Below are 19901 nucleotides of genomic sequence, written 5' to 3'. Positions count from 1 at the left end.
ACTGATGCATTAATATGTAAGCAATATTGTAGCGGGTCAAGGTGGAGTGCTCATCCTAATTACTCCCTATTACTGTTGGGTTGTTTAATCAATAAAAATGCATATTTAATTTTATGTAAAAAGTCGTACCTAACTGGTAACTGCAGCTACAACTAAATGCAGTAAAGAGTGAAATATTTGCCTCTGAAACTGAGTGGCGTAGGTATAAAATAGAAAAAAAAAAGTGCACTAGTGTTAAATGTATGTATTTAAAAAGGATTACATTTACTAAGATACTTTCTACCACGTTCACTCAAGACAGGCCCGTATTGGTCCCATTTTGGCTCCGCTGCTTTACTGTGCAGATCATTTTTGTGGTCTACTTCTTACAGAAGAATGAAACTATCCCTCTTCCTATAATCCGATCCATTTTTGGTGAGGTTGGGCTGGGAGACAGACTGAGTAATTAATGCATGTGCAGACACTGTCTGTACCACGCCTCACTCTGCCAGTTAGGTGAAAGTTTTCCACTGAAATAAAACCTGAACCCACGTCTTTCTCTTTTTCTTCTGATGCAATAATATGGTGGCGAACTTCCGATACCACGATGAACCAGATCCACTGACTAGACATGACATTTGAGTGCATGACTGTATAAACACTTTGGTCCAAATGGGCGTGTAACATGAGAACTGTAACTATTGTTCATTTTTACTGTGTGTTGTAGTGTGTGTGTGTGTGTATACTGGTATCTGACATCTGGTGGCTGTGTTGCCTCTGCCCCCAGCATAAACCGATAGCCAGAGCTGCTGAAGAGATGCTAAAAGGAGAGAAGAAGATATTCCCAGTCTTGTCGTCATCGCTCAGCTTTTTGAACAAATCCAGAGAGAATGTGGTGTTGGCCTTGGATAGAGGGACTGATGTCGCCATTTTGTCTATAATAAAAAGAGGATAACAGAGCATTATTAATACCATTCTGATAAATTGCAAGATTCCCTGATTATGTGACATTTAAATAGCTGTAAAATAATTATAATTGGTAGAAATCAGTCTCTTTTTCAGCCACAAGTGGAGGTAGAGGTGAGAATATTTCTTTTTCTGCATTCTCCATGAAGCTGAATGAAACCCAAGTCTCTCGCCTCTTGGTTTAATTGGCTATCCAATATTGTTTTGAAATTTTAAGCAGCTTGCTCAAACCTTTAGAATACAGTATCTTTCAACAGCACTATCCTTTCCTAGACATGTGTACACAAATCCCCATAATTCCAATTTTTCACTCATTGATAAATTTAAATTGATTTAGGTCCTTAAAAAAGTCTCCAAACTAAGTAAAATCACACAGACATTGCTCATCATTACTCAACCGCAGTTGTCTTTGGAAACCAGGTGAAAGGCCATAAGTCAAGAACTGTTAGCTATGTAAAGCCTGTCGCTGAAGCCTGCTATCTTCTGATTTCACTCTTATCATCAAAATGAAGAGAGAATAATAATAATAAGGTACATCCTGTAAGTTACTTACTGAGAGAAACTCTTCTTCAAGCCAAGTAGTGATCCAGAATGATTAAGTTACAGAAAAATGTGTTCTATTTAAGCCACCCCTGTGTCACACTTTCACACTGACGCACCCAAACTCAAGAAGGTCTTGCCACAGCTTGAGAAAGTATCTAGAAATCACATCCCTCAGTGAAAGACACACCCACCCATGTAATGCTTTGGGTATTGTGCCAATGGGTGTGCTTTGTAAAACAAATGTACTAACCACAGACACCCCACATAACCCTGGATAGAATAAACTGATACAGGAAAGGTTGAGATGAATGGACAGATAGACGGCTGAAAAAACAATCTTCAGAAACATCAGGATACAGATGTGATTATCACATTAATGAGGGCACTGTGAATCAAGAAATGTATCAAGCTATTCATATGTTTCATATTTTTAACACAATAGTTTTAACAGAGCTTATATATATGTTATTAGTGGGACATTATTACTATATTTGCCATCTCTGTCAGCTCTGTGGGTCATTTTGTTTTTGATTCTTCAAGGGACAAATGCAATGACCAACAATGCAGGGAGACAAAGAAAAGAGTTATTCAAATGTGTTCCTTTGGCATATGTTTGTTCACTATTGCCTTGAGGGTCAGGTTAAGAATTTAAAAATATAAGGCCTGCACCGGTTATTATTTCAGTGCTTAATTCTTTATATGTGCGTGCAGAAACTGTGTGGTTGTTGTCTCTGCATTTTGTCACTTTAAATATCTCATCTCATCTCTTTGGCTTTGGTATTTGGTTTTGGTATTAGGCGTGAAAGTGTTCTGCTTTCTGTTTTTATAGGAACTTATACAAATGAGAGAGTGCAGGGTTTAATAGCAACCAGGCACCACAAAGCCTGATTTTAGTTCATTCAGTTCCTGTTCTGGGGTTAAGTGTGTGCTAACCACTAAAACCATACTGCACATTTGGTTAGAATGGTCAGAATGGTTGTGTTTGAGATTCATCACTTCATCTACTGCTTGTTGCTATTAGACAACAATGTATTTTAATTTCAGTAATTCATGCTTTAACTTCCTTTTGAAGTGAGTTGGAATATACTAAAGGGGAATAATCTCCAAATGGTGGGGATGGAAATGTATGATTTGCTGAATGTTGGATCAAACAGGACCAATGAAAGTTAAAAGACTTCTCTGACTTAATGCCAGATACTTTTCCAAGTGTAGCCATTGTCAAGGGACACTTATATCCATTACTATATGAGTTGGTTTCATTCAGTTTGTTCCAGGGATCATTAGTGATAGGCTCGCTATTCACATAACAGGGCTATTTTACATTATACAACATTATATGATCTCTACAAGGTAAATACCGTCTTTAAAATACCTCTCAGAAGGCTATAATGAATGAATATAGAAGAAGATGTGCTGAGCAGCAACCACTACTACTTCTGTACTGCTGAGTTACAGTAGGCTACAGTACAGTGCGGCACAGTATTATGTGTGTTACAGCGCCCTCATCTGTGCACATTGAAGCACTGCAGCTGTCGTGGTAGTGAATTCAAGCGAGCTACCATGAATTGGACAGGGACGGAGGTAGTGCAGTGGATAAATAGCAACAGGGCAATCAGATATCGGGCTGTATGTGTATAATAACATTATTTTCTGAAGGGGAGAGATACTGGCCTTCTACGGTAAGCGAAAGTCATTGTCATCATGCGTCATGTTAGCTTTGTCCACACAGGCTGCCCGTCCTAGCTGACTAGCTAACGTGAAGGTAATGTGATAGCCTTATAGCCCAGGGTCGCTCAGTGGGACAGAGGACACGCCAAACGCTGTTCAAAAAATGTGTTGATTAAGCGTTGCCTTACATATTATTGGCAAAATGCCTGAAAGGAAATAAAAGAAGACATTTGACGAACTATTTAGAAATGCCTCACGATTCGGCGTGAATATAATATTATAAGTAGCTATTATTTTAATAAAATGTTAGTTAGCCTACTTTGTTTGGACTATTGTGAATAGCAACGTTAACAACTGTATCTAACGTTAGCTGCTGCTGTTTGACTGACTCAGAAATACTGGTTTTAATTGTTATGTCCGGTGATTACTTCTTATACAGTATTTACTATATTACCTAGCTGTTGTAGCCATTGTGGCTCCCAGTTGTACCTGAACCGAGAGGCAAATCAGGGCAACGTTACACTTAACGTTAACTCGCCAATTTTGTTAATGGAGTTCGTATTGTTCAGAAATAGGACGTCGTCTATCGCGGTCAGGTTAGCTCGCTCGCTAACCTCGCCTGTCAAAACACTAGCCACGTCGTTAGCCACTGTGAGAAAACATGACTTCAAAGAATGAAGCCGGATATTAGCTCTGTTGGCTCCAGACCAGGCTCATTCGTCATGTGTCCGAAGCGCATTAACAGCTGTACGAGAGTGTGTGGGCCGCATGAATGATGTGTCACTTTGTTTACTCCTTATATTTACATCTGTGTGGTCTTTACACCTAGTAACGTGTATCACTTGTTATTAGGGTTTTCATTTCTAGTCATAGGGAGGTGCAGGGTTGGCTCCACTGATGCTGAATTAATGTGAACGCGTCTGACAGGTAGCCTCCTACAGACAGTGGTTTGATGCTCTCTTTGATGAAAACCAACATGCAGGTTCCTCAAATCATTGCATCTCCCTCTTTGCTTCCTCTCTTACTGCTGCACACTCTGTATCTCCTTCCTGTTTTCGTCTCTTTATCCTCTTGTTATCTCTTTCTCATCTCTTTATCTGGAAAGAAAACATTATGGCTCATTTCTTTTTGCAGCCTTCACTAGGGTTGGGTCGGACTTCAGTTGGAACAGATGGATGAAAGCTAATCAATTGACAAGATGATCTGACACACTAATTATCTGCAGATCTTTACAGGCTTTTTACCCGTCGTGAATTTTACACATAATGCACTAATCCATAAATTATGAATGACATGTGGCTCGTGTCAATAATTCAACAGCCCTCGCAGTCTGGTACCCTTATTTCAGGATAATGTTGGCCGACAGATTCTGCTCCATTATTGTACGTTTTAAGATCCCATTTTTTCAGTCTGTATTTAGGAAAGCTCATAGCGAGTTTTGGCCGTGATAATACAATGAACATACCAAATGATTCCTGTCATTTCAGGGTGTTCAGAGTCCTCCGTCAGGCCCTCAGGGTGAGCATCACTGCTTCTCTTCGTCATCACACAGCTACGCTGAAGCAAGGCCAGGTCAGCGTAGGTGTGAAGGACCGTTGACTACTGCGGTGGCGGGGCAAGAGCACGCAGCTCAGGAAGATGGCATCACCCTTTGTGCCTGTCCCTGTGCCCATGGACAGAGCCTTGTCAGGAGGCAGCGGCAAGCTCAGACGGCCACAGCGAGCTTCATCGCTAGGCAGCGTCTCCAGCAGCTCGTCCTGTTCCTCTATCCCCAGGGCGGCCGGGGAGGACCACGGGAGAGGATGTGGAGCGTCGGGTTCCCAGCACCAATCCCGCTGCATGGACAGAGGCGGCCGGAGCAGGACACCGCCCCTCCAGAGCCCTGTGGCACGGGCCATGGTGAATGGGACTCTGGAGCCCTCCATAGAGTACTCCAGCTGCCCCCGCTCCATATCTGACCCTGTTGGCAACCAGCAAGGCGAGGAGAGGCCTATCACCCCCACTGTGCTGGGGTATGAGGTCATGGAGGAGAGGGCCAAGTTCACGGTATGAACCCAGTCAATCGACTTATATGACATCATGACAACCTTTTGGAACTAGCGCTGTATATGTGGCACAGTTCACACGTGTTAAGTGCTAAATGCTACATTATTTAGCCGGTATTAACATGTATGTTGGCAGCATGTGAACCTATTCGTCTAACCTGTTTTCCTTGCGTTACAGTGACTGAACGTCTATTTTACACAGTAAAATATCCACCACATGCTTACTGGCAGCATAAAGACATGCTCACTTAGGAGAAGCCGCAATATGATGCATTATAGATGTTAAAAGTTTAATTTTAACATTTACTCATCACACAGACATTTCTAATTTGGATGCACATCAATCAACGCACAGCAGAAGAAGAGAAACGAATTGTTCTGCAGCAGTAATAACAGATGAGGTGTCAGTGGGTTTTCTTCGCTCCATTACAGGAGCTGAAGGTTGGGGTACAGTTAGGGGCTGTGTTGAGAAAAGAGGGGGACAGGTATAACTAACATAAATTGTATTAAAAAAATGTGAGTATGGGGGGAGTTCCTTCCTATCACCTCAGCAAAGAAGACAACGTGGCTCTAAATCTTATTTACTTCAGTATGTTGTGTGTGATACTTGTTGTGACACATGTGAAATCCTCCTGGCAAAAAGCAACAGCTCTACAGCAGTTGTAAACAAGGCTTTAAGATCGTGTATATGTGTGTGTGTGTGTGTGTGTGTGTGTGCTGTCTTATCTCTGCAGGTATTTAAGGTCCTGGTCAGGAAGACTCCAGATGAGAGCTGGGTTGTTTTTAGAAGGTACACAGACTTCTCCAGGCTCAACGACAAGGTGTGTTTGGGTGTGTCTGTTCATATGTTTGCAAATGCTACTTTGTGTGGTAACAGTGGGCAGTCCCAGATCTCTGGAGAAGGGTCCAGCTTGGGCGTTCCCGTCATGACACAAGACCGGCCTACTGGGCGTCCTGGAGCGGTTTCATCGACCAACTCGAATTCATACTTTGCAGTCACGTGGTTACCATGGATACCTGGCGGGCAGAAAACGCCGACTTCATCTGTCTATTATAACGTTAGTACATTTCGAGTGAAGTAGATTTAATAGACGTAGATTGAAGTCAGAAAACAATCACAGTGATCTTGATTTTGTTTTATTTAGTTTGACAAATTCATACCAGGACTTGAATTACAGCGGTGATATAAATCACATGAGGAATTATTGCCTTGGTTTTTCCGTTCATTACTAGCGACGTTACGACGTACAAAAGAATAAAAGCATTTATGTGATGGGTGGGCCATGTTGCAAAACCTCGTAGATTTACAACAGCAGAACATTGAATTAAACAATGCAACTGTTTAGTTTTAATTTACTTGGGTGAAAGCAAGTGCAGCGCTGTTTCCTCCGCCTTCTTGAATGCATGGCCAGGGGCAAAACGCGACGTCGCTGGCAAGATCTTCAGGTTAGTTTACTGGGTTTCTGCTGGAGAACAATGTCTTTGGCCGCCGAGCCATGAGTTGTGGACGTCCTGTGCAGAAGTATGAATGTCTCAAAACTCGTAGGAATAAACTAGTCCTACACGTATGTAAGCATATTAAGGGGATGTGAACGGACTAACGTTCTGTAGAATGGCTTAGGCTTGCTAACGTTAGTTCTCATAACCACATTTTAGCAGATATCTAGATCGTTATTTTGGAAACTTCTGTGAGAAAGCAACTAACTAAGGCGATTTATATCAGAAGACCGGATGTTTTGACAGTTACGGGTTCAGCAAAAAAGAAAGGCGAAGAATTGAAGGGGGGTTGCCAGTCAGCGAACAAACGGGAACCCCCATCCAGCACGAGAACGCCCAGTCTTGATGGCTGCAGTTGGATGATATTGGATCTCTGGCCTATGTGTATCTTTATTTTGCAATCGTCCGTCCATGTATGCAGACAGTGTTTTTGACTATCAATGTATTGCTTTGAGCATGCATTCTTTTGTTTTTGAGTGCACTGTGGAAGTGATTAGAGCTACACAAAGAAGCCTTCTGTTCCCAAATAGCCAACAGGCCAGTGCCAACAAGGGGAACAGGTCTCCCGTGGTTTCAGGAAAGACAGCGTAGTCACAGATTACAGAAGGGAAACTAAAGCCATGTGATGATACTGTAAGAAACTTCCAAAAAAGGTGATTGTTAGAAAGAGGCAAACAGGCAAGACTGATCTCTATAGGCCTGCAAATATTGATTAAACCTATTACTCCAATTTACTAATGCGGACAGAGTAAACCCAGGCAAGAAGCGTGGAAACGGAGTAGATGGGAACACCCTACATTCATCACAGAGAGAGAGGACAGGAGGGGGTGTGGACATCCTTTCCTCCATTCCTGTGGCTTTTGCACAGGCAGCTGTAATCTTCACGCTGTGCTGGATGTTCTGTTTCCATGCATGTAATATTGTACAGGCCTGATAGGTCATACATGTAACTGGTTGGAAACATTTCAACATCAGGTGCATTTTTTCAGCATGAACATTTGGATCATATTCTTATGTGTATTCATTAATACAGTTAGAGTTATTTAAGAGGACTTGCCTGCTGCTCATGAACCTTACAGACAAACCAAACAGATACCTATTATGGTCAACACATGATCAGGTTTTCAAAGTGCAGCGCTGCCTTCACACTGGGTGGCTGGCACCAAATATTATTTGTGTAGTAGTTTGGACCTCAGCCAACAGTGCTCCACAGTTTTTGCACATTGCTCAAGCTTACCAAGTGTTAAAACAAGTAGGTGTGCATACATACACACACAAATCCACCCCCTGCTGAGCAAACTGACATCAGGACCAGTTACCAAAATACAAAGCTGACTACATACAATCCAAAACAGCTTTATCTTTATCTGCATACATCTGTTTTGAGGATTTAGCAAATCACCAAGCACTCATCCATCAGGAGGCAGAAATGGAGGTAGGCATGATTTAACTTCTAAGGCTCCATTAGCAAAGTTCAATGAACAGTAGACAGTAGACAGGCATTTGGAAATATTTAGTTCCTCCTGAAATGCACATAATATTGTTTTTTAACTGTGACCACCTACAGAATACAGATAGTCCTAGTTCTTGATAAAGAGTAGCAACTGGTCAATTTATTTTATTTTATCGCATTGTGGCAAGTTTTCATGTCAGCAAAGGTTTAACAACATCTGCAAAAACACCACCCCTGCAATGCAATCCCCCTCAGTGCTGTCCATTGGTATGCTCTGTATGTTCCACTGTCATATTGTAAAAATCTGGACAAATAACGTCTGCTCTGTGGCAATTGTAAACCTTACGCAGTTGAGATTTAATGTCAATCATTCCACTTACCCACTGAGCAGCTATGCTGGAGACCAGGGTGAAATTTCAAAAGTTATCCAGTTTTGCAGCCAGCACATTTCCTCCCATCAGTCATATCTCAGAATGAGGCTGGGAAAGAAATGTTTAAATAGTGATATCGATATTGGCAAAATGCATCTCTAAGGCTCTAATTGACAGCAGTGTGGCGCCGGCATAGTTGGTTTGTTGCACGCAACGCTATGAATGGACCTGTATACATATGCATACTTTATGAAGAACTTCAACTAAATAAACTGCGTTACCTGTTAATATAATACTAAAAGCTCATTTTCACACACAGAATCTTGTTTTTTGTTTTTTACGTGTCATTTGAAATATATGATTTTTTACATGCAGAAAAAAATAAAAGCAAAGAAACTGACCTTAAAATCAAATTTGTTATCAACCCTTACAAGGTGGTTATTTATTAAGGGGTACAGATTTTAGGAGACACTTATGTGTCACTAACTTATCCAGTTTTGTCTGTGTTACGTCCATGCATGTCAATAACCTCATATTGTCTTTAACACTGAATAGTATTATTTTACTGCAACTGTGTGTACTGTAGGAGAGATCATGTGATACTCTATCATCTATTATTACTATCTATTCTTTACTCTGTCTGTTTGTTCGTGTGTGTGTGTTGTAGCTGAAGGAAATGTTCCCAGGCTTCCGCCTCTCACTGCCTCCTAAGCGGTGGTTCAAAGACAACTATGACACAGACTTCCTGGAAGACAGACAGTTGGGGCTACAGGCCTTTTTGCAAAATCTGGTTGCACACAAGGACATTGCCAACTGGTATGTGAAATGGTTATGGTGTGTTTTTCATGTTCAAATGGTTTTATGTACCAACTACTTCCTTTGCAGAGTAGTCACCTGATAATTGATCATTCTTGCTTCTAAATAATAATTCTAACATTAAAATACTTTTTTTATTGTGTTACTGAGCACAACTGTTCAAAAACAACAAACATGCACACAGACACATTTATGTTACAACATTTGTTCTCCTTGACAGCCTGGCAGTGAGAGAGTTTCTGTGTCTGGATGACCCACCTGGGCCTTTTGATAGTCTGGAGGAGAGCAGAGTAAGTGTGCATATACACGTGAGAGTGTGTGTGCTCATGTACTGTTTGTGTGTTTGTGCTGCTATTCATGTCACTTCAAAGCCTTTTAAATAGGATTCTTGTCATTGTAGTAGACTTTAGACTACTCTATTTTATATTTAACCCTGCGGCTGCTGCATCAGGGTTGGAAAAGTTTGAGTTACCACACTTTTTCAATTTAGTCTAGTCTAGGATTACAGATATAAAAAAAACCCAGACACAGTCCCAAAAACAGGAAAAATACATGCAAGCTCTGTGACTGGAGAGGTTTCATAATTTCTCTCTCATTGTTTAAAGCTGATGTCTCTGCTCCTCTGTGTGATGTTGCATATCAGATGCGGTTTTTGAATTACTATTAAATCATGCTTTCTAAAAGTGTTTATGCTCAGCAATATAAAACAGTATTAAAGTTACTACCAAACCTCCATATGGCCACTGTATTTAAGCCTTTAAAATTATACCCAGTCTTACATTTTACAGGGACATGAAGTAGCTTGATGGCATTTGGTGGCGAGGGCAGGGAGTCACTCTCATTACAGCAGGCACTTAAACATGTCAGTTCCACTTGTACCCTATGAGGCCCTCATAAAACAGCCTACTTGACCTGGAAAAAGTTTCAGGCTGACATCTCGAACATGTCTGTCTAAAACTGTTTAATTATAGATCGAACATGTGACTTTAGATTAATATATGATCTGTCTTTAGCTTTACTTGTTGAAACTCCTACTACTCCTACTTGTTCCTCCATCCAAACATGTTATCCCTGACTGCTCCTCTGTTGCTTGTCACAGTTTGCCTTGCACATTTAGTTTTCTCTGTAAATAGATATTTTCTGTTCTTCTTTTCTCCGATGCTGTTTCCCTCCAGGCGTTCTGTGAGACTCTGGAGGAGAGCAACTATCGCCTCCAGAAGGAATTGCTAGAGAAGCAGAAGGAGATTGCTTCCCTGAAGAGGAGGCTCGAGGAGAAGGAGCAGGCCATTTTGCGACTGGAGAAGCATGTCAAGTCAGTTGACAGGTGCACATGCACAAACACACTCACACATACACTATAAAATATATGGATTTAAGGGTTACACACAGTGTTAGGCTTTCCATCTGAAGGATGGAGAAAAATTGAAGTCAACAAATGAAATTGAAAAGAAGATAAAAGCAGGTTTATACAAAACAACAGTAAAGCTGACATTTGGAGAAAATAATGCCCTTTCAAGAAAACAAATGATCAGAACGGGCTGTAATGGTCAGAAATTCACCTGGACTAGGCAGGAACACGGGGCTTTAGTTCACAGTCCCAAAAGATGAACTTGTTCATATTTTTTTCTTCCGTTTTATTATCTTTGAATGCCTTGTTCAATAGTGTCTCCACTGGCCTTCTTGAAGCCTGGAAGGCTACAAACATCCAACTAATCTAACAATGGCTGCGTGTCTGTGTGTCTGTGTGTGTCTGCCTGACCATCTGTCTGTCCCAGTGGTGAGTGTGTGAGCCCTGAGTCTCTGTGTGATCTGTCAGCTCAGGGCAGTGAGAGCAGTGCAGATGCAGATGTGGAGTCGTCTGCTGCAGAGGCTGATCAGGACATGCCTGATGACACTGGGTAAAAAACACACACACAGACACAGTAGTGAATGAGATGTAGGTTTAAACAGCACACATACAAACTCAACTCAGACAGCCACATGATTAATCAATAGAGTAACAATTAAGTATTTAACCTTACGACACCGTTCTTGCTCTTACCACACAGAGCTCTATTTTCCCTTGGAAACGGAATCCAAAGTTAATTTCCTAATGTTTCTAGGAAGTGGTTTAAGGGTCAAGGATAAGGTTGAGTGGTGAACGAGGAATGCTGCACATGAATCATTTTAAGGAGCATTCATGCGCTGAGACCTTAGCTTCCTTCTGTCAGGTTAACAGGCTATGTACATACGTAATGTTTCACCCCTTTTTTTGGTCATCTGTCTCGCGCTCGTATGACGGAACACATACACTTCTATTTCGATCAATGCAGCTGTCTTCAAAGGCCACATAAAGGCTCACGTTTCACTAACCGCGACCTGTTTTTCTTCCATTTTACACATGTACCATAACTAAAGTGAGTATGCTGATTGTAAATTCAGCACAATGCACTTTTCCAGCATTAATATCATCAGTACATTAACATAGTCATCCCGTTACTCAGCACTCACCACGATCATTGTTCTATGAGCAGCGAAGTATTTTTTGATGAATTCCTTTTGTGCACTTGTTTTTCTTGGTGTTAAGCTGCTTTTTTTGCCAATTAAGCCTTTCAGTGAAGTAAGGTGCTTATTCCCCATTAACCTCTGGAAGCCCTTAATGTGAAACAGACGGAGGATGTGTTGAGTTAACTTCAACAGCAACATGTCAAATGGGAGCAGACCTGGAGGCTTTTTACTAATACATGATCACATGTACTAATGTAAAGCAGGAGGAAATGAAGGCTGGTTCTCTCTTCTGTTGAGACTATGGCTGATTGACTGTCTACCGTAGTGAGCTTGATTGATAGGAAATAGTGAGGGGTTTTCCTGCCTCTGCTTCTACTACCTAATCAACTTACACAGGAGGAAGTATTGATCTCGAACAGACACAAGACTTAACTAATCACATTTTCTTTGATTCATCAATCCTTACCATCAGCCTGATTTTCTGTGCTGCTTTCACTTGTTTGTCAAACCAACTTATTAGCTTCTCTTATCAGAACATCCTCCCAATTACTGCAGACAGTAGAGACATTATAAAAATTGCTATATATTGTTTTTTCATTTTTTTTTATTACCCATTTATCTCCACATGAGCCCCAGATATCAGTGTTCATTTCCACCATTTCCAACAATCATTGGACATTGGATGGACATATTCTAATGTCAAGAAATGAATAAAACAAAGTTTCCTTCCGTGAATTTCAAGCCAAATGTGTGTCATACTTTTAGACTTGAGCACATCATTCTCTGATTTCACCTTTTTAAATCATTATTTTAAAGGTTTTCCTTTCTTGTGTTTTTTTGCCCTCACATTTCACAGCAGCGCCGCCCCAATCTGAAAAAAGCACCCCATAACGTGTGAGGTACTTCACATACCAGCTCAGCAGGCTAACCCTATGGCATATTCTTCTTTCTTCCTCTTCCTCTCAGTAACATGCATCCCACCGTTAACTACTGTACTATAATGGAGGTGTCTTGTTTTGTGCTATCAAGATGTTAAAGAATAGGTTCGTATTGTGTTCAAGTCTGTCTTAATACAATACTCTCAAGCCATATGTGCGGTTAATTGATGCTGTAATTGTTCCTTCTGTCCATACCGGCTGTATGTATGACATGTGGATATTGTATTAAGATTTACTTGGAAAAAATCCAAACCTATCTTTTAATTGCTTGCAGACAGGATGTTTATCAAGGATGGGGTCAGTTCACTTTCAGTGCATCTAATTTAGGAAGTCCCTTCCCATCCCCTTAAACTCCTGTGGCCTTATGGACACAAAGCTTAAAAGAAGGGTGTTTAAACTCCAGAGGCTTGAGAGTTCTTGTTATTCTTGTAAGAACAAAATTTCAATAGATTCAATAAATTCCAAATAATGAACACTCAAGTACGGCTGTAAGAAAATATTGGAAAATATCATATTGGATGTTTTGTTTTGTGATATTGTATCAATTCTCAAAAATAGCATTGATGTTTGTGTTTATACCCCCACCTGCTAGATAGCAGTGCTGGTGTTGGATGTTACAGGGACTGTGATAAATACAAATTTTATTTAAATGGCAATATATCAAATCTTAATCTCTGTATTGTGATACGTATGGTATCGCCAGATTCTTGCCAAATCACAGCCCTACACTCAAGCGTCCACATCCACTTTTGGATTGATTAACCTGAAAATGACTTGTCCCCAACTGTTCATTGTACTGCAATGTTCTGTGCTCGGTGAACCTTTTGGCTGTGCCACACTGCTCCCCTGCATCATATGTGACTAACACATGCTGCTAGTGCCTCTCTTTCACATGGTGATGTGTGCTCACTATGTGGGAATTGTAAGTTGTCGGATTTCAGGTCCTCCTTCCTCTCTCCCATCTGGTGTCTTGACAGGCAAGGAAAGGTTTTTTGTTATCCAGCTTCTTCCAACCAAGATTTGGATCTCAGCTAGTCACAAGTTGTGTGTTTTCCTGGCACTCCATGGAATATATTGTATGTGCGTGCTATATTTTGGGGATTTAGACTAGTGCTAATCCATTGTCTGTCATGCACTGCCAGATGGAAGAGGGTCAGAGGTAGAGCCTGTCTTCCTGCTGTGTTTTCTGTGGACCTGTACCTATAACTTTCTGGTTGCCGTACAGTATCTGTCTCCTCCCACAAGGATGGCTCTCAAGTTGGCCCATGTTTGCGTCTCTCCTCTACTGTACATATCGTCTTGGGTCCTGTCAGTCTGTCTGGCTTCATGTTGTCTTTAATTTGTGTTGAACGCGTCAGATGCCAAATGTATTTCTTCTGCTTCGACCTCCCTCTCTCTAGTGGCAGGTGTGAGGTCCAGCCGGTGAGATCCTCTGCCTGTTGGTGTGGGCCATCGCTCAGCGCCTCTCCTCCGGTCATCCAGGTCACTCAGCTTTACCACCAGAAGCTGGAACACTAACGCCGAACACTGGTCCTCCTCTTCACATTTTTCCTCCATCTCCTCCCCTTGTAGTCCACTCCATCTTTCTTATGTTTGAGTGCTCCTCTATACCCTTCTTTTGTTTATTTTTGTCCAATTTTTGACCTTAACCTCTCTGTCCCATCACAAACCCCTTTTTCCACGTCACAGATTGTAGCCGCTGTTTCACCTTCCAGTCTTGGAGTTGGATCTGACAGCCTTTAACTCAAGATCTATGTATTAGGTCAAAAGGGAACAGTTTAACACTGCAGCAGCCTGTTTCACTTATATTTCCCCATTTAAAATGGCTTACAGGATATTTTATCTGGCACCTACAAAGGACTGAAGACCATCTACAACTTCCTATAAGGACTATATCTGGAATTACATGGTTATACTTATTAAGACCTCAGACCAAGATGATCTTACTTAAACTGTGTGGGGATTTCTCACTTTTGCACCTCCTACCGTGGCTGCCAGATTGGATCAATTTGATCCTGCAGTCACAAAGCCAAAGTTTGGCTTCTTGACCAAAAAAAATAAGACTTGAAGACTCACACCACCTGGGTGGTTTGACGATTTTCACATTTGTGACAATCCACAGAAAACCTGAACCATCGTCTCACCAGTTTCTGCAGACGTGCTTTGCCTTATGGCTCCTTACTTGTGACAATAGGCCCATTCGCAAGACAGAGAAACAACACCCCCATGTGGCTATAGAAATAAGAAAAAGGTCTGGATAAATGAAATGTTACAAATGTTCCTGCTTTGGTCACCAGGTGGGTATCGCAGAGGATTGTTGACTTTCTCTTTGCAGTTACTTCCATCATGTCATTGCTTTGTACTGCCACTGGCTCTCATTTAGGCTGTAGACAGACATTACTTGAGGCTTCATTGTCTATTCACTTGCACTCAAACTTACTTTGCATCTAAAAGCCTACATTCCCTCATGTTTTAGTGCCATGCATGATTTGTGGTAAACCAAGTCCTGCAGGAGACAGTTAAAATCTGTATCATACCGTAGCAAGAGAGAACCATGGAAATGTGGCCTGTTGTTGTTTTCCCCTGTCACTTTGCTCTTATGCACACACATGCATCAGTTTTCTTCAAGGCATTGATTATGCCAATTAAGTTCAAGTTCATAAATATTTACAACACAACTCTCCACCTCCTATGGCGCTTCGCCTGTTAATAGAGTGTAGACGGGTTTTGGACTTCTGTTAAGAGACACATTTCTAAGGTTTCTGTTTCTTGATACAATTTAGGCAGAAGGATTTTAGTTTGTACTCAAATTACGTTTGGAAAAACTCAACAGCAACTTGTCTTTCCATAAAAATGTTACGGTTATATGGGATAATCCAGAGACCTAATTTTCTAAATGTTTCACTTGGACCACCATCTATTGAGACAGAACCATCATGCATTTCAGGAAGAATTTATTGACATAAGCGACTGATATATCCAGCCTAGCTGGTTCTGTATCACCTTCAAGACTGTTACCAGGCCTACACATCATCCCCAAAAGCCATTTTTTAAAACCCAAATACCACTATGGAGGCAGGGGTTTCACATGTGCTAATGTGTGCTGACCAGCTGTTTAAACTCTTTCATAATGAGTAATGGAGTGTATAATAACCACAGCTAATGCTGAATCGTCTCAAACTAGACCTGGAAAACGGTCATGTGATGCACTTTATGGATGAATGGCAACCCATAATGTTTGCTAGGATATGGTTTTTATTACGTCATTTGTTAGAGACAGAAATGTGCCTTTTCAATCACTGAGATCTAATGTGTTTATATGTAAGTAATGTGTATTGAGTTTTGTTAATGTTTTTTTTCCTTCTGTAAATTCATTCACTATCATTAATAAGTGGCTTCCAACATCTTTCAACTTACTCCTTCTTTTTACCGTGTTTAAAATAGCTTTATAGATTTGTGTAGGACATGAAACAATCCACTATGTTCCACTGATGGAAATATGTTTTAAATGACACCTGCGTATGTATATGTCGTTGCTTGGAAATAGACTAATTCCTATGTTTTTTGTAATACTACATGAATCAATACTCAAGTCTTAGTTCAGCAAAATACAACCATGAGTTGGGATTATGAAAGATTTATATGAACTAACATTTGCATCCACTATTAATGATCTTGGATTTAAAGGGATAAGATCACTGAGAAACGCTGGTCTGAAAATGCAATACTGTAGATACTGGTAGATTACATACTATAGGGCAAATGTTTATCAGAAAGAAATATAAATCAATTCACACAAATGTGAAATGATTATTTAAATACACACGTATGCTTTCTTCATTTAAAGTCGGCTCTCGTGAAATCAGATGGTAATCAGTGTCGTGCTTGGGTGAAATCCAGAAATGTAATAGATCCACTTTCCTTTAGCAGCCATACGGCATTATAATCCTTTACTCCCAAAAATAAATTTGCACCAAGCAACTAGAGAGGGACCTACGCATACTATGTGAGCAAACACTTATAGCAACGCTTATCGGCACGGCTCAGGGGATCTGGGATTTGTCTTTACACAGGTGTAGCTTTTCAGCAGGATTTTTCCATGCAGATTATTTTGAGTTTTTATTGAACATTCACTTTAATAAAAACTAATGATGGATGATCAGGAAAAACAAGAAACAGTCTTTGTTCTTATGCCATTGAAATGTTTTTATGACCGCAGTTTTGTTTGGGTTCCTTCGGGGGGGGTGATATTTCCTCATTGTCATTTCTGTCCATGTCCGCAAGGACCTTTCTTATACCAAGCTGTACACGAGCATTACTGTAATCAATTGTTGCCCATCTGCACGGCTGATAGTGATATTGTTTTGATGGAAGAATGATCCTGGGCAATCCATACTCCCCTAACAAAGTTGTCCTACACCCCTGAGGCCTCATTCATAAAACGATTTTAGGTTCCGTTTTGACTTAAGCAGAAAACCCAATTTTGGAGTCGTTTTTCTGCCATGGGAATTATCTCCCTAAGTCAAGTCTAGATCCAACGGAATAAAATTGTCAGATTCAAGAGCTTTGAATAAAAAACCCAGGAAATGCGTATAAAATCTAACATTTTTATAAATTTAAGCTGTGATAACATTCATCCCAAATTCTAAACTGTACAGGTGCATGCTCAATAAATTAGAATATCATGACAAAGTTAATTTATTTCAAGTAATTCAATTTCCAAAAAGTAAGGTCATATATCCAAGAAAACTCATGTAGATTGGCATTACACCCACAGAGTGAAATATTTATAAGCCTTTATAAATTAATTTTGATGATTATGGCTTGCAGCCTAACGACACATATATATCATACATCAGAAAAATTAATACATCATAAGACCATACATTTAATACAGAAATGTCGGCCTACTCAAAGTATGTTATATAATGGCACTCCAATACTTGGTCGGGGCCTCCTTTTGCATGAATTAATTGCATCAAAAATGCAAGCGTGGCATGGAGGTGATCAGCCTGTGGCCCTGCCGAAGGTGCTTTATGGGAAGTAGTTGCTTTGATATGCCTTCAGTCATCTGCCATTAGGTGGGTCTGGTGTCATCTCATCCTTCCTCTTGACATAGCCCATGAAAGAATTCTCTATAGATAAGGTCCAGGCGATTTGCTGGCCAATCAACGCACGTAAAAACCATTGATCTTGAACACAAGGTATTGGTACTTTTTTGCAGTGTGGGCAGGTGACAAGTCTGCCTGGAAATGATCAGCATCTCCTCTTTCAGGCAAGACTGTCTCATCTGGTAGAAATGGCTGATATAAGGATTATAGATATAGAAAACAAAAAGTGGACAACCACCCCAAGCCAGATGACATGGCTCCCCAAAATCCATCACTGACTTGTGGAAACTTCCACGCTGGAGACTAAAAGGCAACCTTGGATTCTATGCGGTTTTTTAGCTCCTTCCCTCCAGACTTTGGATGCAGCTGACTCCAGCCTCCCAGTCGCACTTCTCCGTGAATCTCGCCCAAAAGTCTTGAATGGTCGTTTGGCTTCCAATCCTCCCTCCCAAGGCTGCGGTAATCCCTGCTGCTTGTGCCCTTTTCCTACCATACTTTTTCCTGCCCAAAACTCAACTTTTCTATGATATGGCTTGGATATTGCCAGGCTTCTTTTAGGCAATGACGCTTTTGTGGCTTTGTGGAGGGTGGCCGATGACTGTCCTCCCCTGGACAACTGTTTCAAACCAGCAGTCTTCCCCCCGCAATGATTGTGTAGGCCTAACTGAACAGACTAGAGACCGTTAAAGCCCAGGAAACCTTTGCAGGTGTTTTGAGTTAATTAACTGATTAGAGTGGACCATCCGTGAGTCTACAATATTGAACTAGTTACTAATATTCTAATTTTCTGAGATACCTGATTTTTGGGGTTTTCATTAGCTGTAAGACATAATTCGTGCAAAAATTAAATAAATAAAGGCATTGAAATATTTCACTGCTGTGATTCCATGTGTAATGAATCCTTATTAATAACTAGTGAGTTTCCACTTTTTGAATTGAAATACTCGAAATAAATTAACTTTATCCATATGATTATACAAATTTATTGAAGATGCACCTGTACGTTGGGTGGCGCAGCAGGTAAAGTAAGGTTTATCTCTAGGGCAATTTTGAAAGACATTAAGTTGACAAAGCTGAGAGTTACAGTGCAAACCAGATGGCAACCCAGGTACAGCATGGCACACTGGTTTGGTTTATGTTGATACACTAACAGATACAAATATCAGGATAATCTGTTTAAATGTACTCCACTCCCATCCCAAGAAGGCAGGACAGTATGGACAAAATTGCTCCCCCAAACTTATCAACTGAAACAAGTACTTAAACCATTATGATGATGCAGTAACTGTACACCACGATATAATGAATCATTATTGTATTCTTTTTGTATGTGGTGTGTTACACAGAAATTATAAAGCCAGAAATAAGTCTGTGTTTGAATAAGTGTGAAGAGTTTGTATGAGAAAAAGTCCATCCCAAAACAATTCCCCTGAACTTGTGACAAGGATGCAGCTTTTCTAGACCTTTGCTGTGTGTTGTAAGCTCAAGATTTGCCATTGCATTGCAAGATGCCAGATTTATGTGCCGAGCAGTCCAGGTTAACTAAAGCTGTACCCCAATTATAGTTTACTGGCTTGTTAGCTTACCCCTTTTGCTTTAATATAATTAAGTTTATTGGTATGTTTTCTAAAAGTAAAGGGTTCGAGGTTTATATGATCTAGGGCCCCTAGAGTTTTATCTGTTTCTGTGTAATGTAAAATCACATACTGCCGTATCTAAATAAGGTCTTTTTTCGTTGGCTCCATCAGACCCCCGATATTAACATTCCCCTCACAAAGATATATTCAGCGCCTTAATTAGTTTCCAGCTTCCACCAACTGCTGAATTAAAAAGAAATTACGTTGTCCTTGAATGATAAGCTAGCAGGGTGCAACTTACTGTAATGAAGCCAAGCCCAAGGAAGGTTCTAAGAGGTGGCCAGTTGCCTGCTGGACAAGTCTCTTCAAACCTAAACCTATTCAGACAACGACCCTGAATTTACTATAGACAGTTTAATCCATGTTAATCCATGTTAAAGTGGAGTATTG

The 19901-nt window shown here is 40.6% G+C and overlaps 2 protein-coding genes across 7 annotated transcripts in view; one reads left to right on the top strand and one right to left on the bottom strand.

Moving 5' to 3' along the window:
• The window catches only part of LOC118326262 (leukocyte elastase inhibitor-like), an 8459-nt gene extending 6831 nt beyond the window's left edge, over positions 1 to 1628 (bottom strand). The window contains 4 exon segments of the mRNA XM_035659269.1: positions 182 to 189; positions 737 to 773; positions 775 to 914; positions 1499 to 1628. Coding sequence (XP_035515162.1) covers positions 182 to 189; positions 737 to 773; positions 775 to 909 — 180 coding nt within the window. The 5' untranslated portion in view covers positions 910 to 914; positions 1499 to 1628.
• A 1387-nt stretch (positions 1629 to 3015) lies between these two features.
• snx16 (sorting nexin 16) lies at positions 3016 to 16131 on the top strand. Of its 6 annotated transcripts, none has more exons than XM_035659151.1 (9): positions 3016 to 3167; positions 4644 to 5202; positions 5936 to 6022; positions 9190 to 9338; positions 9559 to 9628; positions 10514 to 10650; positions 11114 to 11236; positions 12682 to 12724; positions 14164 to 16131. In XM_035659151.1, exons 2-8 carry the CDS (start codon positions 4795 to 4797, stop codon positions 12698 to 12700), a joined length of 993 nt encoding a protein of 330 aa, XP_035515044.1. In that variant the 5' UTR covers positions 3016 to 3167; positions 4644 to 4794; the 3' UTR covers positions 12701 to 12724; positions 14164 to 16131. The 6 variants fall into 6 exon arrangements, with proteins under 6 accessions (XP_035515044.1, XP_035514964.1, XP_035514809.1 ...); XM_035659071.1 differs by having other exon boundaries at positions 10514 to 10662; positions 12685 to 12724; XM_035658916.1 differs by having other exon boundaries at positions 10514 to 10662.
• Positions 16132 to 19901: the final 3770 nt, after the last annotated feature.

The sequence above is a fragment of the Morone saxatilis genome, unplaced genomic scaffold (genome assembly GCF_004916995.1).
Source record: "Morone saxatilis isolate NCDOM2014 unplaced genomic scaffold, NCSU_SB_2.0 Contig0, whole genome shotgun sequence".
Classification (NCBI taxonomy): domain Eukaryota; kingdom Metazoa; phylum Chordata; class Actinopteri; family Moronidae; genus Morone; species Morone saxatilis.
Note: the sequence above shows the minus strand (reverse complement) of the source record. Positions and strands in the feature narration are given on the sequence as shown.